We start from the raw sequence: 26,430 nt of genomic DNA, 5'->3' as shown, positions 1-26,430 counted from the left end.
TAAAGGGAGGTGGGAGAAGGGTCCAGGCTGGACCTGCTGACATCTGGGGGTCCTTCAGCAGGTCTCACGCCGTGACTGCAAGCCACAACACTTCTTACACCCCATCATGGTCTCAGCTCCCAGGCTCAGCCCCACCACTGTTTAACGTGGCTCTGTTTAACCGTCAGCTGCTGCACCGCTCTTTAAGTATTAATGATTTAGACAACACACTGGCAAACAAGCAGAGATGGGGAGACTGTGATTTCCACTCAGATGGATGCTACTCACTCATTAGCTTCTCTCACGGCTGTTTCTGGAATCTCCTGTTTTCAGCAGAAATTAGAGCTTTCTCCAGCCCCACAGCCCATGTCAGGCTCATTCACCACTCCCTACCAGCAAGCTGTTCAGGAGACCCATGGAATGGCAAACAGGATCGACCCATTTCTGGGACAAGATCCTCACAGGACACTGAGGACCCCATTAACTGGGACCCATCAATGCAGAACTTTCTGCTGATCTGAGGAGAGATGTCTTTTGCTTAATGTACCCCCTGCAGCAGCCCCAAGCTCAAACATGTTATCTCCATTAAAAACTCTTCACAGGCTAACGAAAACCACTGTAAGATATTGATTATTTCCTTGTTTCATTCTGTTTAATATTCCCTTTCCCTAATCAAAATGTCATAAGCAACAACAGTGAGGATTGTGCTCTCTTTTAACTGAGGCACCTCTTAACATCAGCAGTACAGCCAGAACAAGGTGAGTCACCTCTCCCTAGCTGGGAGCAAGTAAGAGGAAAAAAGGAAGATTGTGCTTCTTCCCCGTGTGCAAATTTAATTTTCTTTAGGATAAAACTTGCTTCAGGAAAATGAGCACGTGACCTTCCTCTTAAAAGCTATCACGTCAGAGCAGGCACCTCCAGGAACTGGGGCTTCAGAAGAAGAAACACCAGTCCCTCAGAAAAGGATGCTTTTGAAAGAGTTTGAGAGCAGGTGGCTGAAAAAAATAATGAAACTGGCAGGCTCTCAACTCACCGCTCTTCTGAAACTTTGGCTCATGGGCTGAGGTTGCCTAAATCCCAGTGCAGCTCTGACAATGAGTCATTTTATGACAAACCCCAGGCTTCATTATCTGCCTCACCAAACCCCAGCCGGAGCCGGAGCAACGCACTGGAAACCCACAACCTCCTCTTAACAGCTCCTTGTTTTCCCTTGGCCACACGACCATGCTGCCTGCTTGGCCTTCAGGCTTAAAGAGCTAAGGACTGTGAGAGCAGCAGCATTTGCAGCACCACTTCCTAATTCCCTGTTCTGGACGTGGCCTGGGATTTAAGGATGCTTAAGTGCTCTGCAAAGTCACACTCGAGAGCAGAATTAGAGCAGAGGTGAGAAAAAGAAGCAGAAAGAAAGTCACCGGCAGAACAACACCTGAGGTGATAATATGAAGTAAAAATTGCTCCTGACATAGTGTTATAAAGATGCAGAGCCTTTCAGAGAAACTACAGCAAAATCTTCTTTCAATGTCCCCATTCTGCAGCTGAGGATCAGCAATTTAAATGATAAAGGATCCTTGTCCCTTGCTCTGCTTTTGGGTCAGGGCAGACCTTGGCCACTGCCCCACAGGCAGGGAGATGCTGTGAAGGGTTTTGCCAGTACTGACATCCAGCACCAATTGACTCCACCCCTCCTTAAAGAGATGAACAGCAAGAGCAGCCCCTGCTTTTTGGCAAAGAGTGACATCCAAAGGGATCCATCATGAAGAACTCACTGCTGCCTCCCTGCCTCCCTCAGGGGGCCACAGAGCCCTCTTACCAGGGCTCTTGTCTGAACAAAGCAGCCCCTTCTGCAGGAAGACTGGGAAACAAATGACCCCAGACATAATAAAGATCTTTACAGCTACTCCCTAGTCAGCCAACCTGGCTTAACCTTTCCTTAACAGGATCCTCTCTACATCTCAGGGACAACTTTAACTGGGCTCATGAGACTGCTACAGTTTTCATTTTTTAAATATACGTCCATGCTGCCTGTCAATTTTAGCTCTCCCCCGCCTACACGGAGAGATCCTACTGGAAAGCTCTGACCCCCTGTGCCAAACTTTGCATACGAAGTTTTTGGCAGGAAAAAGGCCATTTTTTTGCCTCTGAAATACTGTTTGCACCGCCATGGCCGGGGAGAAGTTGGTTCCAACAGGAGGCAGAGAAGCTCTGAAGTGCCAAGTACAAACACGCCGTCGAGTGCATCCCTCCAGCCTTTGGCATGGCCATGCAGCACCAGCAGAAGAAGCACCCAAGGGGTCACACCTGCTGTCCACCTGCATCCATTTCAATCCCACAGGACAACCTGATGCTCTGTTCCACAGGCAGCAGAGCCAACACACAACGGGAATCCGCCGTCTCTAATGCCACAGCCAAGAGCAGCTTAAAATAAAACACCCAGTCCAGGGCAGCACTATAATCCACAGGGAGGAAGGACAGAACAGAAGCATCACTTGTTTGATTTGCTTTGTGAAAACTAAAATTGAAGAAAACTGCAAATCCCTGAAACTTGGGGAGGGAGGGAAGAGCAGAGAAACAATTTCATGCCAGCTATTTCTAGCGGGAAGCTGGGAAAGGGGGGACTATGACTCCATGTTGCACTGAAGGATAAACCTGCTCTCTCTAATCCAATTTATTCCTCAACATGCCCAGCACAAACATGGCTCAGGAACAACAAGAGAGGCAGTTCAGAGGGCAGGAAGGCTTGGGAGGGAGCGGCACTAAACGATAACTTGAGGGGTTAGTGAATAAATCAGTGGGAACTGCAGAGAGAACACATTTGCATCTCTTTCAGCTGCTCCCGATCAGATTTGATAGCAGCCTCTGCTTTCCCAGTCACTTAATTGTTCTGAGGTTTTTGAGGGAGAAAAAGAGTCTTTTTTTTGCACTGCAGAGTTCTGAGAAGAGCCATGCTTGGCTTAAAGAGCCACCTTACTTTAGGGAAAATGTTATTCAGTCTCATAAAGCTGCTGGACTGCTTTGCTTCAGGAGAAGCTCAATCTGTTCCACTGGCTCTGCAAGACAGAGAGGAGCTCCAGGCCTTTGCAGGGGGACAGATCCAGCCTCTGACTGCTCCTGGACGTGGGTACTGCTCCCACCTCAGACAATTATTCATGTTGCAGAAGAGACTTTGCATTTGGGGAAGAGGGAAGGAGCTGTAAGGCTGTCACAGCATCTGCCACGAAAAAAAGCAGCAGGGAAAGGTGATCCCGAGCTACAGCTCTGCCAGCTGTGCCTCTGAGAAAGCTGTGCTTTGAGGGAAGTCAGCCCAAAAAGCAGGGATGTGCCCAGAGAGGAGGCTTGGCTTACCAGGGGCTCGGGTGGCAGCGTCGCTGTCGCGCCCGTCGGGCGGGTGGTCGCTGTGGCAGCTCTCCGTGGCACTGAGCTCGGCCCCCTGCTCACTGCCCAGGCTGCTGTGGCTCCCTGAGAGCATCAGGGAGTGGGTGCTGCCCAGAGCCCTGCCCACAGCCTGGCTGGGCTCCCTGGTGGACACTGCAGGGACAGACAGAGATGCTGCTGAGAGAGCGGGAGGTGAGTGTAGATCCTAAGAGAGCAGCAGCCTCCCCGCTCCCAGCCAAGATCCCTCAGGAGCAGGGTTAAAACCCAGCTCTTGAGCTTTGCTGCCAAAATGGCACCAGAATTCCAGTGCTATAAAGCCAGGAGCGAGGAGCTGGCCGGAGATGTGCAGCCAGGAGCAGCTCCCAATGGCAAGGGCAGGCCCTGAGAGGCTGCAGGCAATGGAACGACCCTCCACCTGTTTGATCCATTGATACAATTCCAGTGAGAAAGGATCAGACCCTCACCTGGCACAGCTACAGCCAGTAGAGCAGGCAAGAGGCTGAGCCAAGACCCCCAGTACTGAGAGGCAAACATTCAAGCACTTTACAGTTCCCGCCCTCCAGCCACAAGGAACAGCAACTCCTCACCCAGTCCTGCTTGGAGCTTTCTCCCTTGTGAGCCTTTTGACCCCACAGGCACAGGCTTGTCATCCAGGCTGGAGGAACTGAGCTCCGAGTCGCTCTCGCTGTCACTAGAAACCACTGCAGGAAAGATCAGGAGGAGGAGAGGAGAGAGACAGTTATTCACAATGTTCATAACACTTTCCAAAGAGGGTGCCAGATGGACCCAAATAAAACGCAAACAAACGCTGACTCACTGGTCACGTTCCCCCTCTCCAAAAGGAGCCCTACCTGCAGTTCCCCCACAGCTGTTCACTCTGCCTCTCAAGCATGGTGTGGTTTTACTTTCTACAGATGATTTATAACTCTACTGTACACGCTCCTGCAGCAGATGCACACACCACTGGTGCTTCTCTCCTAAACCTGACTGGCACCATGGGGACCACAGTGCTCCTGTGCCACATTTTGCTGTGCTGTGGCTGGCCTGGGCACTGGGCTCTGTTCCCACTGACCCCTGTGCTGGCACCTCAGCAAGCCCCCTGCTCCTGATGTTTGCTGTCTCCCACCAGATAAATACTGAGCACATCAAATCATCCCTATCAGAAAACTGCCCAGAATTATGTTACTCCTACAACCCCAAAGCTTAAAAGGTAAGTGTCACTCCTCTTCCTCAAGGAGACTGTTCTCCCATTTCAAAACCACTTTTTTTTATTAATTTCTTTCTTCTCCCTGAATCCTGACCCTGGTCCTGGCTGCTTTCCACCCTTCATAGTTTCCACAAGAGCTGAAGGAGCCTCATTTTGCCAAACACAGCTTCCCAAACTGGCAGGTTCTTTCCACTTTTCCATGCAATTATGCAAGCACCTCTCCTGCTTATACTGGTGTAAAAGATAACTGCCAGCTTCTCTGGGTAAAATGAGAGAAAGGTTTTTTTCCCAGCTCCTGGGTTTTTGTAATGGTCTGATCTCAAACAGAAATGATGGGGCTGAGGAGGAAGGTAATGGGAAAACAACTGTCTTTTGTTTGAGGCATTGCACCTACAGTACTTCTCCATCTGACCAGGCAGATACTAGCTCTCCTGGCAGCTCAAAAGTCATCTCGAACAGCAGGTCACAACCCCTGGTAAAAAGAACAATATTGGCCCATGTGAGATAATAGAAAAGGCAACACTGCAACCTACAGCCTTTACTGTAGAAAAAGGAAGCTCCAGCTACTTTTTTAGACTCATCAGTATGTCTTTATAAGCTCACATTCATGTGAGAAACAAGTTCCTTGCTCTGCTACTGAAGAAACCACTTTGCCCCCGCTCTGCGTTACTCACTGTGCAGGAGGAACGTGGGTGCAGTGGTACAAGGTGACAACCACGGGGTAACACAGAGCTGTCAGTTCTAAAATTCACTACATGTAGTTCACAATCCCTTTAGCGCTCCCCAGGGCAGGAGGACAGGTATCCCTCCTCTTGCACAGAGCACAAGCTGTCAAATGTTTCTGCCAAGGACCTCTGCAGACACTCCTGTATTCAGGCAGGGATCTGTACTACACAAAATATTTTATTTAGAAAAAAAAAATTAATACCTAAAGTAGTACTTTTCTGGAGTTAACATCTCTGGGGATATTAAAGTTGGCTGCCAGTGTTATTGCACAGCATTATTGCATTTGCCCTTGCAGGCAGCTCCCCATGCACACCCGCTCCTGTGCAGCCTTTCCCCACACTGGTTCCTCCTGCACCCCCAGCCTTCCCCTCCCATCATCATCAGGAATGGGACCTCTCACCTGCAGGGAAAGGGGCTGTGGAGCTGAGCTGGGCAGGGAGTGAAGCCCTGTTACAAACTGGGGGGCTGCAATGCTGGCTGAGAGTCCTCAAAGCAAAGGTCTGGCTTTGTTGTCTTAACAACAGCTTCACTCCTTCCCCACAACTTCCTGGGAGAGGCAGGGGATTATATATAAAACTGTTAATAACAACCCATACATACCAGAATGCATTTTTTTTTACTATAAAATCCAAATCTCAGCTGTAAGAGTCATTTTGACCATCCCATTGCTCAACTCCCTCAGAAAATGAACTCCTGTTCCACTTGGTCATTATCCTTTCTTTGGCCGCAGAGATGCATAAAATCCATTGCTTTAGAACAGCTCCTTCCTCCATGAATCCTCTCAAAATGCTGGAAGTCAGGATTTATTTGGAGAAGGCCCCAGTGAATCAGTGGAGGTGACTTTAGCTGCCTGCCCTTCTGCCATTCAGTAGTTCAGAGAGAACCAGCACAAGAGGAAGAAAATATTAATGGCACGAAGGCACTTGCACCACAGGAGCAGCCCTGTCTGCTCTCATTTCCTCTGCTGCCAATAAGAGTGTATTTTACTCACTGCACCAATGTTTCCCTTTAAGGTAATTCTTCATCCAAAGCTCCCAGACCTTCTGCTGGCACTTTCCAGAGCCCAGAAGTATTAAATCTGGTGTTCCAGCAGTTGCTGATATATCAATAAGAGTCGTTGGACAGCTGTTCTTTGAGAGAAGGGAACAGATTTATCCCTATCTCCAGCTGACTGGAAAAAAAGCTCATAAAAAATATGCTGAGATAAAACTTGCTAGAAAAGCAGTATTCCCACAGGGAATGGGTCACTCATGGAGGGCCTGAAGCCCTGCAGCTGCTGGCAGAGCCCACGATCCCTATGGCCGGTGGCTCAATCTCAAGCCAGAGGCATCGGAGCCTTGTGGCACAGAGAGTCACAGGGAATGGTGGAGGGCTGCTGGCTGCACTTAACCCCAGCAGCAGAGGACTGTGGGGGGAGGTTGTGCTGAGGCTGGGAACAAGGAGCATTTGGCTGGGGCTGAGCTCTGTTAGTCAATGCGTGCACTTGGCACGAGCACGGCTGCGCTGGAAGAGCCAGCCACGCTCCCTCCTGCTGCCCGGCACAGGGCAGAGCTAAGCCCCGGCACACACCACACTTGGCGCTTCCTGCAGCTGTCAAAAAACACAGGAAAAGCACAAGGACACCCTGCAGCAACAGCTCCAACAGCCACACACCCCTGGCACAGCCCAGAGGCAGCGGGTGAGCGGGCTGAGCACGAGCCCCTGAGCACACGGATCCCCTGCGGCACCCGGATCCTTGGCACACACAGCCTTCTGGTCCCTGCAGGTGGGAGAGTCAGAGATGATGAGTGTTTTTACAACCCAAGTGTCTCACTGAGGGCAGCTCCTGCACTGGATCACACCCAGCACTGCCCACAGTTGCAGGAACATCCCTAAGCAGGAGGAGGGGACTGGACTAAACCGCTCTCCCTTTCAGGAACAGCACAAGTTGCAGCTTTGTCACTGTCCAAAGTTGTTGGCAAGTTGGAGGACCCCCCTTGGTGGCCTGCTAAGCTGTTGACATGCCCCAGCACACTCCTCTCTGCTCCATCACTCAGGGATTTGGCCTCCAGCACACAGACACTGGATGAACCCCAGGCATCCCTTGCTCTGCCACTGTCCAGTGCTGCCACCAGCACCAAGCACAGCATGTTGCATTGCTTGGCAACACAGAGACCAAGCAGAGCAGCAGGCAGCCCTCATGCCAAACAGTACAACAGCTCAGGGAGCACACTTTTTTTTTTTCCACTCAGATGCTTTCCATTTCTTTCTGCAGAACTCAGAGTTTGGAAGAAGGAAAGCCTTGCTGCTATTGTTCCCCACCCCCTGACGCCCCGTCCCGCCTGACCCGGTGCAGAATCCCACCCACATTCCACCACATGGAGCAGAGCTGTTCCCCAGCACAAGAAATATTACTGCTGTTCTCCCCCTGACAATACATTTGCGCCTTAACTAATAGCAGAGTTCCCATGGCAACTGCTTGTTTATTACAGAAAAACTATAGGCAACAGCAAATCCCAGTGTCCGTGAGCACAAGAGAAACACTTGGGTGTGCAAAAATAAAACTTCATCCTTGTGGGGTTGGCTTTTTTTCCAAGAGGCACATTCCTGTGCTCCCTTGGTCCCGCTGCAGTGGGAGCAGTCAGTACCCAGGGCCTTGCACTAATCCCTTGCTTTTGAAGGGGGGAAAAGGGACACTTGAAGTTTGTCCCATCCCTGCTGAAAGGCAGCTCCTGGCATGGAGGATGTCCAGGGCTTGTGGCAGGACTTGGCTACACCTGTGCTGGTCCCACCTGACTTGAATCCCTCAGTAGCTCAGAGCTGGCTCCTTCAGCACGCTGGAGGTGAGTGGAGGGGTTAGACATGGTTTCCAAGATAATGGAAACCCCACGGAGAGCAGCCTGTCAGAGGCAGGCATGTTAAATGCCAGAGCTCATTCCCGAGAACATCCTGCCAAACAAGCAACAGGGCTTTCCTCAGTGCCGAAAGGACGTGTTTGGATGAGGGTGTACAAGGTGTGAGCTGACAAATGCTATCAGCCAGGCAGGGGTGAGCCAGGCTGCCTTGTTAGTCACGGCCTCGGAAAGCTCAGTCCAGGCCCAGCTGTGGATTCACAACGGCAATATCATGGATACACATCTCCACAGGGGAAGGTGGCTGCCCTGCACACGGCACAGCTTTGGGATGACAAACAGCAGGAGCCTCAGCACTGGCAGGGGAAAAAGACTTAAATGGAGGGGCGAAGTGTACGAGCTCCCAGCTCCAGAGATGAATTACAGCCCGCAGTGCCCACTGAGAGCTGTCCAGAGGACAGGCAGCCTAACAGAGAAGGGCAACAGGGAAAGAAAGCACCAGAAAATAAAGCCATAAATTAGTATTATCCAACCCATAAAACAACAGCCAGACAAACATCACAGGGCAGGGAGAAAGGCAGCTCGTCAACCGCATCAAAGCTTACCAAAGGTCACTTTGCTGTCCTCCCCCTGCTCCTCTGCTGCCCTTGCCAATATTTATGGGGAGGCCTTCTCCAAAAACTAAACTCAACTAAAAAGCCGAACTAAACAGCAGGTCAGGTCTAGGCTCAAAAGCTTTGACTCCTAATGTTTTCTATATCACGTTAACAAAAAACAACCTCATCAATCAGTCTCTTGGCTAAGACGACTCCTTCCAAGCATCTCCTGGAGGGAAGCACAACCATCTACTATTGATCTAATTTGCTTTTAATTACAGAAGTTACAGTAGGGCTGGGAGTGCTTTCCTAGCTGGGGCCTGAAAAGAAGGTTTGTAAACCCAAGTCTCCTGAGCCCTCTTTATTAAAGGGTTATTTCCCCCTGCACCACTGGTAAGTGGAAGAGTGCACGCGGCTCGTTTGCTGAAGAGGACTTCCCCAACTGAGGGGATCTAACAGCAAAAGAAGGGGAGAGAGGCCAGACAGTTCTGCTAATCCACACCAGAAAGAAAGGAGGAGAAATCAAAGCAGACTGGCAGCAGCTCTAATTCTGCAGCACTCAGCCACTGCTGTGCTGACGACCCTGAGCACTCGGCTCCTCAATGCTGAGCTGCTGCATCCCCCTCCCAGCTCTGGGCACAGCACTGGAGTGGGTGTGTGAGCAACAACTGGGTGGGCAGATGGAAGAGAGAGGGAGGAAAAGCCCTACAAGGCAGTGCTGTGAATGGGATCTGACAGGGCAGCGATCCAAGATGAGATACAATGGTCTACTTCAATCAAGATCTCCCCCAAAGAACAGAGATGTGAGCTGAAGCTAATAAACCTTCAGGCTTGTCAGTGCTCTGGCCTCAGCCCTGCACAGGGCCAACTTAATCAACAGCTTCTCCAAAAGACATTTAAAGGACAGCTCAGCCTTGAGCTCTCCATGCTGCAAACCTCAGCCCCCTCCCCAAGGCCTGGGGACAGAAGTCACGCTTTCCTGACACCTGCTCAGAGGGTCAGGCACAAAAGGACACAGCCAGCAGCAGTTCACTCCTGCCCACTGCCTGTTAGAAGAGTGTCTCTGCCCACTTGCTCCAGGCCTCAGGAAATCCCCAGGGAGATGCTGGCGGTGTTATTTTCTAACTCATCTCAAAGCAACTTGGAGGATCTGCCCAGGGATCTTCTGCAGAGCAGCAGAAGCAAGGAGCAAGCACCCCCAGGGAGGGACGAATGAGATCAGCCTTTGGTCAGCCTTGGCTGCACAGCAATGTCCATCAGTGGCACAATCCCAAGGAGTTCAGCAGGAGCAGCTCTTTGGGCTGTGACTGCAGACAGGTGCCTCTTCCACAGCTCATCTCTCCCTTGGCAGTCCCAGAAAAACAGTGGGAGGTGCAAGGAATGGAGGAAAGCAGAGAGAGACTGAAGGAACAGGAGTTCAGGAGGACTGGGACTAGTCTGGGCCCTGCACTTAACTAACAGTGAACTCTGAAAAAACATACAGTGGCATAAAACCCCAGCACTGCCCACACAGGAAACACATCACCCCTCGTGGGATAACCCTCACCTCTAATAGAGGGCCTCCCCTATTAGCTGAATCCTGCTAGCAACAGTAGAAGCCAGGTCCTTCTCCCACCTGATTTCTGGGCCTTTTTGGGCAGCAGACAACCCACCTTTTCCCCTGGCCCAGGTGAAGGATCGGCTGGTCCCGACGCTCTCCGACTCCGGCACGGCCGGCTCGCTCTGCCACGGCTGTGAGTGCAGCTCAATGGGTTTGCTGCTGCTCTTCAGAGGCGTGATGTACTTGGGCAGCCCTTTGTAGAACCACGCCCCAGACCTCTTCCAAACCTGCCAGAGACAGAGACACAACACCTTAAGCCTGGGTTTTTACAGCACGAGAGCACAACCACCACAAAATGAGCTCCCCACCAAGCTCAGCCCAGCCATTCCCTGCAAGCTACCTGGACCCCACTCAAATATGGGAGAAACAACCCTTCCAGGTCACAGAGCCCAACAGTTCCCCTGAAATCTGCATCTACCATAGCATCCCAAATTCCTCCCCAATCCTTGTCAGCCCAGCTCTACCTCACTCCTCCCACAACTAAAAAATGACAAATGTGAATGAGCAGCAGGCACAGATTGAAGGAGGAGCAGGTGACTGTGCAGAGCTTCCTATGTTCTCATGTCATGACTGGATGTTTCTCTGATGCTGTGCTTGAGTCAAATACACATTCCTAGACTTAACACACTGGGATGAAGTTCCCTGTCCTGCACTAAGTTCAGCAGTTCAGATTCTGCATCTATTGCTCTCCCACTGGGAATACACAAAAAGAAAAGCACCCTGGAGAGAGCAGGCAGGTGCCATGAGTGGCAAGAGCCCCAAGCACATGCTCTGCTTAGAGTGAAACAAGCCCTGCACTGGCTGGAGGAGCAGAAAGCCCTGACAAGTCTCTCTTCCTGGGATGGGTCCCTCAGCCTGGGTTGCTTTACTTCTGACAGTCAAAGTCCAGCAACAGCTGGAGAATGGGACAGCAGAAATGTCCCCTCGTGTCGAACTGAATGGCACAACCTCAGTGTTCATCTCACAGAGCAATTCAGGCCAAGCCAGATCATTTAATGAGCCTGAAAACCCCAGAACGAGAAGAACAACACTCAAATAACCTGAACCTGGAGCAGGAAATGGACTGCAAGCACTAAACTGTAATATCTCCTGTAAGAACGGCCTCTCCTCTCCAATTTAGTTTTAATGCAGCTTATGATGAAGGCACTCTATTAAGTATATTTAATATAAAGCCTGATGTGAGCCAGAAGAAGGGAAAAGGGTGGCAGCTCAGACAAGGAGAAATGGCCTCTACAAACCTAATTCTTTTGTGCCTTCCAGCAGTCTAATAATGAGCTAATGAGACAGCCAGGGCAAAAATACGTTAATATAGTAAAAATATCATTTTTTATTTCATGCAAGGAGGTAGAAACCTTGCACTGTTGTTCAGAGCGAAGATCAGTGTTTTCACTCCAAGTTCCCAAAGCATTTCACAAACAGTATCACTATTATGGCAATGGGTGCAAATGCAGATACCCCTAATTGCAGCAATACATTTGTAATTTGCATTTAGGGCTTAATCAGAGGGCAGTGACAAAACCTGGCACTCAGGAGTTCTCCTCACACAGGCACAAAAAGCAGGACACCAGAGGTCCCATTTCACTGATGGGAGGAGATTGCTCAGCAGGTTGCCTGGTTCCTTGTTCAGAGCCATCAACACTGAGAGTTCAAATCTCTGTGTTTGGGGTCTTGAAAACCAAGTGACGGCAATCTGAACTCAGGGGGGAACCTGATAGTAAGGTTTTTAAAAGAGCACCCAGCAGAAGACAGCAGAGCATTGCTGTGACCCAGCACACACATCAGTTATAAGAGTGCAAGAGAGACACTTGTGCAGCAGGATTTAGAAACCAGTAGGTGAGAGCACCCTACAATTACACCAACATTTTCCTGGTGGGTAACATCCCAGATGGATGGTGAGGCTCACATCCAAGCAAATAGCTGGGAAGCCAATTTCCCAAGACTGCAAGTTCTTCTACAGAGAGGGGGTCTTGGCAGGCAGGACACTTTACCAGCTCCTTCACCCCTGTGCCAACAGCCAAAACAGTGACCCAGCCAGTCAAGGCACAAGCTGACACAGCTCCTTCTGTCCCCTCTGCCAGCACATGGGGACTGCACAGCCTTTGGTACAGTGTGTACAACAGCACACGTCAGTGCAGCACAGAAACCCCGGAGCAACAGGCTCTTCTATCCCTGCAAACCCAAGAACTGGGAAATGCAATATATTTTTTAAGTCTGGGATGGACAGCTCTGCACGGAGCTTAGCCCACTGCAACTCAGGTGAAGATGCACCATGCAGGAGCTGCAGGCTGGGTAAGCCCTGGTCTCCCTCATGAGAGGAAGGCTGGAGGCTTTGGGAGCAGCTGCACACACAAGACACAGTGGAAGCACAAGGACTGTGGCAGGCACAGGGTTTGCACCCTGAGCAGCACCACGGCTTGAGGAGAGCAGGTTGTCCATCCCCTGATGCTCAGTGAGTAGCTGGGGCACACATACCTTCCTCCATAAACTGCTGGGGAGGAAACAACCCTCTGGTACAGCCGTTCTCTGAACAGACCTTGCAACATCTGTAATTTAATTTGAAGCACTGGAGAGACCTATTATCTTCAGGCGAACTACAATTTAGGCACACCATAAAACCAATCAGACACAGCACGGATGGCTGCAACAAAGGCTGGTCGCCCCCAGGTTTCTCACTACCCCAAAGCAAGTCGTTATAGAAAGAGTTAATGATATAATACACCCAGCTCTGATGTGGTAATAGTAGTATAAAATTGATTCTCTGCATACATATTCGCTTTAAATTGGTGCCTCTAATAGAGTTTGGTCCTATTACAGCAGCACTGAAATAATTTTGAGATCAGCTCTAAAACAGCTGCAGCAAGACGCTCTCCCCTGTACGAATTCAGTCCCTCTGCCACCCCAGTTTAGCAGCACGGCCCATCCCAAACCACCACGGATCACGTTCTGTTCTGCACATGGGCACAAGGGGCAGTTTTAGTACCCATGCATCAAAACAGATCGATGCTGCTGACTGCTATTGATGGCAGTTTGACTGATCTCGAGTGGCCTGACAGCAAAGTTCTTGCTTGATTTTAAATTGATAAATCTGTAATGGCGCTCCAAGAATAAAACTCCTGTTTATTAGCAGGAGCTGACTCTTGCCAAGGAAGAGAGAACGTTGCCCCCACCAGTCCCGTGCCCCACAGCAGCCTGAGTTTGGGTGGAGCTGGAATTTCACCAGCCAGCCCCTTCTAGTCTCTTGCAACAACCCAGTTTTGAGGAACATTGATCATCCCTTGCTCTGAGTGCTCGACAGAGGGGAGTAAAGATCAGTATCTGCATTACTCCAGATTGGGGTGGGGTGGCCCTGTGTGTGGCTCAGGACAGAGCAGCCACACCGCAGTTCACCATCTGTCCATGGCCCTGCACTCAAACTGGCCCAACACAACCAAAATCCACACTAAACACCAACTCCCTTCAGGCTCCTTGTCCTTCTGCCTCCCCTGACACCTAAATTACTCCAAAGCAAAGCAGGTGAGGAGAGCTATTCAGCACCACACTCCTTTTATTACTTCAAACCAATTTAATAGTCATAGCCATGACAAGTCCAGAGGGCTCAGTGCCTTTTATAACCCTGATAATATTCCTATTAAAGTTGCATCAAGCCATCATTACAGCTATAGGATGAGAAACGCAGAACTAGATGTGTATTTTATCGAGCACTTTCAAGTGCAGCCTGTAAATGGGACCTAACAGAGAATTGCTGGGCCCTGGTGAAACCCATGATACTGCTCAAACTTCTCTGAGCATACAAGTGCTAAAACAGGCTCCTAAACAGGGAAAACATTACGACTTGCTGATGAAGGGATGGTATCACAGCTGAAGGAATCATAACAAACACTTGCAGCCCCCCTAGAGTTCTCTTCACCAAACCAGGTCCCCTAAACAGAGCTGCTTTTGCTGCAAAGCCACATTTTGCTCTACCACCTCCTGCTTGTGCCACACGGTCGCTGTTCTCACCCTGCAGCCCTTTCCTTCACAGCAGTCCAGGCTTGGTGAGAGGAAAACCACTACCTTTAGCTTCCCATGCTGACACCAACAACACCGCTCAACCCCCCAAAAAGTGGGGGAGCAGGTTCTCGTGGGCTACGGTGAAGAGAAAGGCACCTGCAAAGCACAGCCACCCTGGGAGCACCTCGCTGCCATCGCCTGCAGGCAGCACATGCCCACACACTCACTTTGTCCCAGCTCTCCAGCACGGCTCTGGCACGCTGCAAACCACTGGCAGGGAGAAAGAGCGAGAGCTCTTCAGCTTCGTTATTTGCATTCATCTGCTTTTCCATAACACAGAGATTTCCAATTACATTATTTACAGCAATCTGTTGTCAACTCCCACATTCAGCACTTGAGGACGAAGAAAATTAAAAGGCAGTGGAATTACTATTCGGAGCTTTGTTTCCGGAATAGCAAAATCTATCGCACCCCTGACCCCGACGCTTCTCAAGCTGCAGTGGCTGCCAGCCTTCAACAATTTATCATTCCACTTTCAATCAGGCCTCTTCTTTTTTTTTCCCCCGTGGCTCTATTCTAGAGGACACTATTTTGAGTCTGACTACTTGCCACCACCCCCAAAATAATATGGCAGAGGCTACTGATGAGTTCTTTCAATTGCAAACAGGTGCACATCCCTCCGGTTCAATCCGGAGTCACCCAAAATAAACACTCCTCTCCATCAGTGTGGTGTTTTGCCAAGAAACCATCATGCCAGGCAGGAATAACCCCGGGCTACGTTGCTTTATAATGTTCAAAACGGTATGAGTGTGTACGTGAAAAGGGAAGCCCTGGGGGCAAAAGGGGAGGAGACGACTCCCGTTCCTCCAGCGCGGTGATGTTCCTCCCCTGCACGGTTTATTGTGATAAACTGAGAAACCCAGCCAGCCACGAAAACGCTGTTCAGTGGAGGAGAAGAAATTAAAAGGAAAGTGAAGCAGAGGGGGCAAATTAAAACTTTTAACAGGTCCCTGATAGCCGACACTCTCTTTCATATTCGATGGGGTTTTATTTAAAAAAAAAAACCAAAAAAAAACTCTCTCTCCCCCCACTCTTCTGAAACCGCTTTCATTATCGCTACAATTTTGGATGTGTCAATTCAAATGTAAATGTGCGAGAATGCTTCCAAGAGGATTTTAATTACGATGATAGCATCGCTAATTATGGATATATAAAAAATAATATATATATATATAAAAAAAAGGGGTAATTCGGGAAGGTGCTTTGCAGAACCTGGTGGTATCAGTCAAAACAAGGCTGTGCAGAGAGTTAAATGGTTGGGCAGGGATTTGACAAACCACAGCAGGTCCCTTTTTCCCCCTTCAGGCCAGGAGGTGACAGGCAGGATCCAGCCACACGCGACTAATTCAGCATGGGCACTGCTGCCCAAGCTGTTATCAAGCTCACGTGCTCTGCCAGAGGCCTGGCAGCAGGGAATCATTCCAGCTGTATATATATCCACCACTGCTCCTCCCAGGCAAGTCCTGCTCCTCTGACAGCTGCTGCAATAAGCCTGTTTCACTGGAGGACCTGCTCCCTTTCTCATTCCCATGGGTGCTTCACTGCCACATTAGCGAAGAGACTCACTGCAAACCCACAGTCAGTGTTTGCTGCAGTCAGGGATCAGCACCCCTACCATGCCATGGGATTCTATACACAGGCAGGAACAGGACTGCCCCAAGGAGGATCAGCCCTCCGTGCTGTCTTCAGAAAGGCAGAGCAAGATCAAAGCCAAGAAAGGTGATGCAGCACAGGGAGGAGGGAATTAGGAAGGGAGAGTCTTGCCCTCAAAACTGAATGGAAGCTTGATCAAATTTGTTTCTACCCTTGCTTGCAGGAACACTAAATCACAATCCACATCGGCTTTAATTCCACTGACCTCTGAAGACATTGCAAAGAAAAACAACCACAGAATCCTGGAAGAACAAAAGAGGGTTTTCCACAGCTGCCTCTGCAAACACCTGGGACAACTGGACTCTCCCAACAGGCCAGTTCTGGCTTACAGCAGGTGAGCTCTATCTTATTTCAGGAAGAAGAGATGCACTGTTGATGCAGGGTCCTTGGGGATGCTCTCTTTGCCAGGAGGAACACCCAGGCCCTGTCAGGTCCTGGCCATGTTAGAACACAGTACTTTCCTCCCAGTTCCTCCTGGCCCCTTGGAGACCCTCACCCTGTGCCCATCCCGCAAGGCAGCTCCAGCAGTGCCAAAGGCTCTGCTTTGTTTCTGGATCACTGGGATGCACAGCAGCAGGCAGAGCCCATTAATCGCCTCCACTCTCCAGAAATAAGACAGTGTCAGAGCACGTTGTTCCTCATCTCTATGCAGCACAGCCTTCCCAGTGGAGGTTTTCAAGGAAACAGAAAGCAGCACAGAACACCTCTGAGTGGCTGAGGCTGTGGACAGCAAGCACTCGATTCCAGCTGAAGAACTCATCTAAACAACAGCTTGCTACTTCGGTCTTCATTTGACCCAGGCAAAGTGATGATTTAATCATCACTGGAGCCAGCTCAGATTCTGGTCCACACAGCAAAAGGGGGAAATGACTGCCACATGTCACTAAACTTACGCTGGTTCAAACTAAGCCTGCAGGGATAAATAATAATAAGGAAGGTGGAGGGATGAAAGCTTTGGCATATAGGAACAATGCCCCACACTGCAGCTGTTAGCTAGTACATGGGAATGTCCAACCCCACCATCCTGGCCTGAGAGCCTGGTGAGACACAAGTGCTCATTTAGTGCATGGCAGAGGCTAAGGGAGACAATTACAGTCCGAGGCTCTCCTTCCAGCCAGATGATGCTGATTAACTCCAGCCAACACCATTTAGTCCACTTGGGTTTCCAAATGACCTCCCCTTCCCACTTCAGTGCCTGGCAGTCTCTCACTAACAGAGTCAAGAGCTTCACCAATATCATGCCCAAATAGCTTGAGCAGTGGTTCAGAAAATCAGACGGCGATCAAAGTGCTGATGTGGAGGGAACCACCTCACCTGGAAACACCACATCCCATCACACACCTGGGGACAGGGACTGCACCAGCATCAAACACTCACCCACTACAGTGGTCAAGTTTAGGTGTTGCCAGAGCTCTGTGGCCTGGGACCAGCCTTCCTTAAGTCCATATCTGGTTGGCTAAAGGAGAACCTTGCTCAGTCACGCTGTGCACCGACAAGGGGAGAGAAGAAGGGTGATATGGACTTGTTACTCCATCACACAACCCTAAGTGCTCCAAGGTGTTCCTGAAGCTCTCTGCCTGGATTCCAGGAAGTAAAATGAGGCTGATACCTAATCACCACATGAGGGATTCAGAGGTTAGACAGAAATGAGGCTATCTGATCCCAGAGAGCAGATACCCATCTGCACTCATCAATAGCAAATATCACCTGCAGCAAAGAGCATGGCCAAATGGGTTTGGTCCAGAGCAGACAGCAACACGAGACAGTCAGACCACAGAAACAGACACCAACAAGGCACTGGTTGTGAACACAAGCTCTTAAAAGAAACCTGTTAATTTAGTGCATGCCCAGTAATATAATTATACCTGAACCAGCTTCAGAGACTGCACTTGTACCAGCCATCAGCCTGAGGCCCAAGAGCCTCATCTCTTCCTCACACACTTAGCAAAGACCAAAGCCACTAATCAAAGCCATTGATCAAAGCCACTGATCAAAGTCACTTTCCAGGCATTTATTCTGATTTGCCTCAACTTCCCTGCCCTGGCTGACATGCCTCAAGGCTTCTGCTATTTCTCAATTCCCAATTCCCTCAAAATAAAGGCAGGGCATGTGGGAAGACAGAGGGGATGTATGACTTGATGTCTGGCTGCGTGTCCACACTGTGACCCTTCCAACCTTCTCCTGTTCAGGGCACCAGCACCATCACAAACAAGAAAGGAGACAGACCCGAACTGACCTTAAAGAGGATAGAAAAACAAAGCAGAAGCTTAGAGCTGGGAGGCAAGATGGGGCTATATTTTAGTTAGTCTAAGAAGGAAAGTTCCATCCATTTCCATCAGGAAAGCACTTTGGTTGTATCTCAGGTTTCACAGAGAGAGAGAGTGCTGAAGGTTATCGTACCCTCACACACTGGCCACAGGTAACACATACCAGACAGGTTAATATTCTCTGTCCAGTGACCAGGGTTCCTTATCGTTTTTTGAAGAAATAGGAAAAAAAAAACAGTTGTACAGACTGAGATAAATAAAAACCAAAAAAACACAGAAAAAAACAGACTAAAAGAAATAAAGTAAATTTTAGCCCCATACCCATTTCCCTGCAGAGCACAGAAAATACATACACCTGCCTCACTCTCTATTTTGGGATCTCTGTCCGGAATTCAAAACATCTGGATGATTCAGTGTATCAAATTATTATCAAAACCCAAGGAGCTCTGCCTGCCCTACCCACACTGCTGTTCAAAAGTTATGTATCCCTCATCCTGCCTGAACACGGGCTTTACGAGCGCTCCCACACAAACAATCCCCTCCAAAGGAAAACCCAAGCAATGCTGAGTTTCCGCAACTAGCATAAAAAAAAAAAATTCTGCCTCTCTAACACCTGCACAAACGCTGTCACTGCGCCTCAAAAACTGATTTAGCAGAGCACCCAGGTTACACACTCGGTTGTGCTGGTCAGAAACAGCTGCACTGGATTGATGCTCAAGGACCACAAGCAAAAGACAAAAATAAATTGATGGGAACGAGCGAAAATCTGTCTGTGATCACAGCACAAATTCGTGGACTTCACCACAGAGCAGCGAGCCCTGATGTTGGTGGATGCTGGCTGGCAGACAAGAATTGAGGCAGCCCATTACTTTTTTGCAGTGCAAAGTCGAGGACGAAGGATATAAAAATCTAGAGAGCTGCGTTATAAGTCTCACACTGGCAAGTTATGGGATTTTGCAGGCGAGGAGGAAAACAGATTTAAAAGCTGCAATCCCAGTTATTTTTAGAGGGACAAATATTGCAGTTACGCTCTACATCTCTGAAGCTGTATTAAAAAAAAAACAGTTAGCCAAGTTTATTTGCCACAGAGCCAGGAGGGAAAGAGTGTAAGGTAACAGTCTCTTTATGGCCATGGCTAGAAAAATTCCACAAAGCCATACAGGCTCCAGGTGCCAGTGAGGTTTTTCTCCTCCACCCCCTCATAAACCAAAGTTGTCACCACTGTGTGTGTTTGAGCCTGCCTGGCCTCCAGCCAAACCTCCCAAACCCCATCCCAAGCTGCCTCACAAGTGTGGAGGCACGGGGAAGAGCTCAGGCAGGCTCCACACAGACTTGGGGCAGGCAGGTGAAAGCTGCTGAGCCCCATCTCTCCACAGCTGTATTTTACCTCTCTCTGTTCACTGCAGATCTTGCACAACCAAAGGGGACGTTTCTGGGCTCCAACGGTTTCTATTCCACACTTGGTGCAAACTTTCTGAAACAAGGAGAGAGAGAGAGAGAAAAAAAAAAAGTGGTGTTGGCAACTCTCCACAGCCACAGAGCCCTTGGGAGAGAGAAGGGTGAGAAACACCTCTCTCAAGAGCTCTGTTTTGCTTTCCTTAGAAACCTAAACACGGCACAATTTTCTTATTTATCCTGGAGAACCATTCATTGCAGGAAGCTGCTTCAGATGTATATGCATGAGACAAAGGCAAACCTACAGCACAGCCCTTGACTCCAGAGAAAGAACTGCACAGGGCAAATCAAACCTCATGACCCATAGACATATTTCCAGAATGTTGTTTTTCTTTTCCTCTGAATCCTAAACCCAATCTCTGTGGCATGGAAAGCAGCTGTAACCAAGTACAAGACTGGAAATCCTCTCCTCCCCTCCCTCACACACAGAGTCTTAAACCCCACAGCTTCCCCTCCAGTTCACCACACGCTCCTTGCTATTGATTTGTGGTGTTTAGGAAGTGGGAGGACCACGGCTACACACACATTTCCTGAATGCCTGACAGCCCTTATTGCTGCACAAGGGACCTTTCATGTCTCCGCTGGCACTACAAGCCATTTACAACCTGAATCACCTAATATTATATAATGAAGCTGATGCCTATCAGCCTTGGCATACAGCTTGAATGAGAAATTGGATGAATTCTTTGATCCTCACAGAGCAAAAGCCACTCGCAAGAGGGCTCTGGAGAGCAAAACCTTGCTGAGAAATACATGAGAATTTGATATCCCCAGGTGAGGTCTTACATATCCCCCTAACCAGGCTCCCGTGAGCCTGGAGGTCTGTGTCCAGGGACAAAGGTCTCAGTGGCTCAGTCAGCCCTCAGTGCCCAGCTCTGGAGGAGGAGAGTGGCAGAATGATGGTACCTGAGGCAGTGGCATCATTGCATGAATAAACACCCAACTGTTTTGGTCAGTGTAGTCCAGAGGAAGGTCTGTGCCCAACTCATGCTGCACAGAAAGCAGGGAGGCACCAGCAACCCCACAGAGGTTGGTGCTCTTCTCCATCTTGCTGTTCCTGCCCTCATTCTCACATGGAAACAAGGAACAACCTATTGGGTCGGGTGCATCAAAACTCAAGCCAAGGGGGATTTGCAGATTCAATCAGCAGACACCACCTGAGCTACCCCCAACTCTCCCTGCCTCAAACCAAGACTGAGGGAGGAACTCAGTCTGAAATACCCTCAAAGATCCCAATCCCCACACGAATAGCACATTCAAACGCTCCCTCTAGTGGAAGCTTCCAACCGATTTTACTCCCAGCCATAAATTTTCAAAATTCCAATACTGAACGGCGCTTTCCTCCTCCCCTTCTCTGCAGACTAGCTGGAAAACTGAGCAACACTCACAACCCCTCAGAAGAAGACATAAAAATCAAGGACATTTAAATGCAGCCCCATTTCTCATTAAATACAAGACAAAGCACTTTCTTCTCCTACTCACAGATCACCTTTTATACAGGATACCCTCTGCATGGTAAACGGCACACTGTGCTTTGTCTAACTACTGCCATTGTTAACACATCTGGATTTGCAAGCATCTTTGTCTTGACATAATGGCTTCATTTCTAAGATAATAAAAACTAATATTAAAAGCATTCTTCATAAAGCAGAATGTGGCACTTAGAAAATCCGTCAGGCTACAAGAAATGCAAGAACCTCCATTCAGCAGAAGGGGCTTGCTGAGGGTAAATTCTTTGCTATGTTTCAGATGCATCATTACAATTCCAGTTATTGAATTAAACAGGCTGCAATGAGATGGTAACAGAGCACTGCCTGCAAGAAAAATATGAACTTTAAAAATCCAGAATTCCCTGATAAATTGCTTATTGCATACAGCACTGCACAAGTGATGGATGTCCCTGGACAAGAGGGAACAAGCTTGAAGCAGGAGTTCACTCTGTGTGCTCTGCTGGAGGGGTGACTGTTCCCTGAGTTCACTCCACAACATTAAAAAGGAGCAAGGCGAGAAGCCCAGGGCACCCAGGCAGCACTTCCCTAGGCTTGCACACAACTGAGAAGTGCAGTCAAGCTACAAGCAGCTGCAAAAAGCACACAGGAAAAGTAGGGTCTCACCCTAAATCAACCTGGATATGAATGCTCCTGAACTGCCCAACAGACTTCAGACAAAAAGTGAATAACCATAAATAAAGACAAAAACCCATCCTTTCTCTGGGGTTTTCTGGTGACAGCCCTCCCAGAGCCTCAGGCTCATGCTGTGCCACCGGCTGGGGGTTCCTGTCTGCAGCTGCAAATGGAAAAGGCTGGGAAGTCCCTGAATCAGCTTCTGCCTCCTCAGTAGTGTACTGGGCTCACAGGAGGGAGGTTGGAAAGCCCTGTGGCAACATGACCTAGCTGGCTTCTGACAAGGTGAGAGCAGAACTGCCAGGGGAAGAAGGCAGGAATACAGCACATCCTGTTATTCCACATGCTTGAAACACAGGAAGCAGCCTGCCATCTCCTGTCTGCCACCCATTCTCCACAGGCCACGTGCACACAGACCACGCTCCTCTCAGAGCCACCCCACAGCTCCCATTCAAACCAGACCTTTCACTTCCCAGTACTCTACTGCTGCTCCCTTCCCCACCACTTCCTCAAGAGCTACTTTCTCCCTGGTTTAGGACCCAGGCACTCAAAGATTTGCATTTCCTTTCCCAGACACTGCCTTACACAGAATCTTCTGCATAATCCCTGCATCAGTCAAGATACTTCTGCAAACTGGATCCAGTGAAGAAACCCACTTGACAGCAGAGACAGCACAGCTCCCAGCAGCTCCCAGCCCTGCAAGTGTGATGGAAGGGTGCAGGGACCTCGGGTCTGACTGCATGGGACACCCACCTCCCTTTCCTCTCCCACAAGAGCTTCAAGAGCAATGCTGCAGCCAACTGTGGACCAGTGCAGCCCCAGTTTGGCAGCCTGCTCTGCATGAGAACTGCATCTCACTAACTCCAGCACTGCCAGCACAGAAGGTTCTCCACCGTGGCCTGCACGGCCCCTTAACCACAGAGGTGCCAACACGCAGCACTCCACAGTAAAGCTGCAGGTTTTACTCTGTGGGCTCCACAGGACATCTCCTCGGTGACAGGCTGGGTGACACTGGTAAGTGTCTCCTTGATGCCAGTACCCAACAGGGACAGAGTCAGCACAGGCTGCTCCCTTCCACCCAACCACCATCGAGTCAGAAACACTCCAGCACACAGCAGGTACCCTCACCCCTGCACAGGTAACACGCTGAGATGAGTAACTTACAGAGGTGTCTCCCCAGGGAAAGATGGGCTTCAAGTGCAGGAAAACCAGCCTCCCAGCAGAGGCAGGATAAGGTGGTTGCCTTGGAGATCATCATCTCCACTGCAATACAGATTAACCCCTTGGCTGCGGAGCCTGGACCAGCAGCAGTTGTCCCTGAGGCGCTGGCAGAGCAGCAGTCTCCCCAGAAACTGGTGCCCAAAGAGCACCCATGAAGTCCTGTTAACAACACACACAGCACAGGGCTGGAAAACTCACACTGGTTTGGAATGTGAGGGTGGACCTGAGTTCTCGAAGAGAGGCGTGGTTGGAAGGTCTAAGGGCACAGCAAAGCTCACAGACTCTGTTATGAGTTGTCTTTGATGATTGTACATTTCTGCCCCCAAGTGGGAGATGCAGGGGGGGCTGAGACACCCCATCCCAGTACTAAGGGCAGTTTAGGCACCTTAAGATCCTGAGGAATAAGATAAGCAAGAGAAAATCTGATGGTCTGACAGCACCGAGCTAGACAAGTGGGGCCAAAGTTAACTGTGCAGAGTTATCCAGCTTCCAGGAGGCCGGGTGGCCTTTCCTAGACAGATCTGCCATCAGGAACAGCAGGAACCTGTGTGACCAAACCCACCTTTTTGCAGTCCTGGCAGAAGACAGCCGTGCTGCCCAGCAGCCCGAGCAGCTCCCCGCAGAGCAGGCACTGCGAGAGCCCGTTCCCCATCGCGTTCTTCCTCATGTTCTCCAGCCTCTCCACCAGGCGCCTGCGGGGAGAGAGGCAGAGCAGAGGTCACAGCACTCACCTTGGAAATGGAAGCACCTGGTACTGAGGCTTGCCAAAAACCTGCAGACTGTGCTCCAGACTCAGCCTACCTCTGCCTCTCCTGTGCAGTTCTGGGCCCCTTGCTGGGACCATATGTACCTTCACTTCAGTGTCTGCACTCGGTGCTTCCTATCAGCTGGCTCTTGGTCTTCAGGAGATATAAACCCCTGTAAGACCATCTACCAACGTTCACCAAGCTCAGAATAATCAAACTGGGAACATCACTGAGAGGCCTGACTCAGCTAGTGGGCAGAGAGCTCACACAAAGAGCTTGATCCTAAACGCTTCAGGAACTCTGTGTCACTGGGGCCACAGTCTCAGCACAAACATTTCCTGCTTGTAGAGCAGGAAAAGCTTTTAATACTCAGAGCAAGGCAAGTCAAAAAGCACTGGGAAAGGGCAGAGGAGTTAGACCTGCCAAGCCCTCTCCATTTTTTCATGTCCCTGACAGCGGCACTGCAGGCACGACTTGGCCACATCCCATTAGAAGCAGGAAGGCCAGACTGAAGCCATCAGACCAAAATGAGCCTGGTTGCAGTACAGGAATGCCAGTAACTGCCCCCTGCTTCGCTCCACAGCCCACTTGGAAGGCAGGAAGCACATATGTATGCACAATGTCCATAGTAGCAGGACAAGGAAAGGGAAGGAAGGTAGGATAAGCAATTAGGATGCAGGATGTGGAGAGCATGCAGAGCAAGGCTGCTGTCACGAGATCACTGCTTGGCAATTTTCAGGCATCCATTTGTAGATGGGGACAGTAACATCCAGGTCATTTATCAGTGGCAGTGACCAGCCACAGCCATGTGTGTGCAGGAGGCTCAGGGAGGAAGTGATCCTGCTATCCATGCAATCCCACCCTCATTAGTGCTAATGTCCCGTCAACCAAGCCCCACACTGAGAGGAAGGCAAGGTCTGTTTGAAAGAGGTTCTGCCTGTGGTGGTGAGGTCAGACTGCACAGCCAGATCGAGCCATCATTAGTGGATTTATGATCCTCAACTTCGGCACAAGAGAACTCCCAGGAGTTAACAAAGGCATTTCAGAGAATGCTTCAGCACGGGAACAGCAAGGGTATCACTTGCTGCAGCTACAGCAACTACCACACAGGAACAACCAGCTCCTCAGGGTCACTCCCTGCTGCTGGGGTCTCCCATTTAGCACAGAAACCTCACTGTCAGTTCTCATCAGCCCTCATTAACACGCTCTGTGCAGGGAAGTGGAGAGGCAGGAAGCTGGGCCTGCTGGACACGGGGTGGGAGTCACTGGGGTTTCCTGTCTCACGAGCACAGAAGCTGCTGGGAAATGCTACAGGACTGCCCAACTCCCTGGCTTTAAGGCAGTGCAGGATGATCACAGACACAGCTGAGGCCAGACCGCCAGCAGGACTGAAAGCAAATGGAAATCTGCAGCAGCAAAAGGATGCCTGTAAATTAAATAATTCAAACTAGCAAACCCATCCAGAGGGCTCAGCCAACTAGAACATCAACTCATTCACTGCTCCAGGCAAAATCCCAGGGGACTGGTGCAGACGAGGGAAAACCTGACTGCACTGCCAGCAGTGGCCTCTGAGCCATCCGCCCACCAGCACTGGGCATCTTCCCAGCCCTCTTCAGAGCCACTGGGGCAGCTGCCTCAGCACAGGCTGCATTTTCCAGGGACTGTGTCAGGGCTGCAACCTCAGCAAGCCCTGAGGTGAGAAAGGCTCAAGACGTGGAGAGACGGAAAACATCACATCCTTCCCAGTGTTCGTCACCTCCAAACAAGCAACGCGGGAGGAGAAAATAACTGACCTAAGGGATGCTCTGACTGATGGAGGCGGAGCTCAGGCAGGTGGGAGAACCACCCCTCTGTGTGCTGACCTTTCCTCGGGAGGGAAGGGGACAAATGGACGTGACTGTACCCGATGCGCTGCTGCTCGATGATGTCCAGTTTCTCTGCCTTGCGGATGACTTCCAGAATGACCTCAAGCTCCTTCGGGCTCAGAGCCTGCGTCTTCCTCTGCTTCTCAGTCTGGAATGTGTGCACCGACCAGCCCGTCTGGAGCCTGTGGGAAGGGGTGGAGGGCAGGATTCAGCTGTGAAAGGAAAGCACAAAACCCCTGCCCTGCCCCACAGGCCAAACCTGCCAGGCACAGACCCACGTCAGCCTTTCACCAGAGGGGTCTGTTCCACGACTAACGCCCAAAGCAGGAGTCTCCTCTCACTGACCACGTCACTCCTCCAGCATCCCAAGTGCTGTGCTGTCTCTCCCTGCCCTCTCACTTCCCTTTCTGCTCCACTTCGTATTTCACCACTCCAAGCCCTCAATCCTGTTTGTCTCTGCCCATAAAGAAAACCAGTGCCCCTGGGAATGGCTACCCTACTCCTGGGGGTACCCTTGGAGAGGTGGGTGCTGATGCCAGACACCACAAATGCCAACAGCAGACTCTCAAACACGGGGATTACCTGCATCCTCCTCCCTCCAGATCACACATTTCTAAGGTCCTCCTTTCAAACACACAAATCACTGGGCATGCTTGGAAATATAAATTTGGCAACTTCCCTGCTTGGTCTAAGCCAGGTTCACATGAGGACTTCAGTAAACCACTTCCCTCTGTGCCTT

The 26,430-nt window shown here is 50.1% G+C and overlaps 1 protein-coding gene across 1 annotated transcript in view; it reads right to left on the bottom strand.

Annotated features, from left to right (window-relative positions):
• Positions 1-26,430, bottom strand: part of RPH3AL (rabphilin 3A-like (without C2 domains)) — a 39,795-nt gene that overhangs the window by 4,965 nt on the left and 8,400 nt on the right. Inside the window, exons 3-8 of the mRNA XM_017821705.1 lie at positions 25,730-25,873; positions 23,643-23,772; positions 19,669-19,755; positions 10,364-10,538; positions 3,939-4,052; positions 3,322-3,504 (exon numbers count right to left, since the gene is read on the bottom strand). Of these exons, the coding sequence (XP_017677194.1) occupies positions 3,322-3,504; positions 3,939-4,052; positions 10,364-10,538; positions 19,669-19,755; positions 23,643-23,772; positions 25,730-25,873 (833 nt within the window). The remainder of the gene's footprint in view (positions 1-3,321; positions 3,505-3,938; positions 4,053-10,363; positions 10,539-19,668; positions 19,756-23,642; positions 23,773-25,729; positions 25,874-26,430) is intronic.

This window comes from Lepidothrix coronata, unplaced genomic scaffold, assembly GCF_001604755.1.
Source record: "Lepidothrix coronata isolate B3197 unplaced genomic scaffold, Lepidothrix_coronata-1.0 Scaffold91, whole genome shotgun sequence".
Classification (NCBI taxonomy): Eukaryota; Metazoa; Chordata; class Aves; order Passeriformes; family Pipridae; genus Lepidothrix; species Lepidothrix coronata.
The sequence above is the reverse complement of the archived record's forward strand: the minus strand, read 5'-3'. Positions and strand labels throughout refer to the sequence as shown.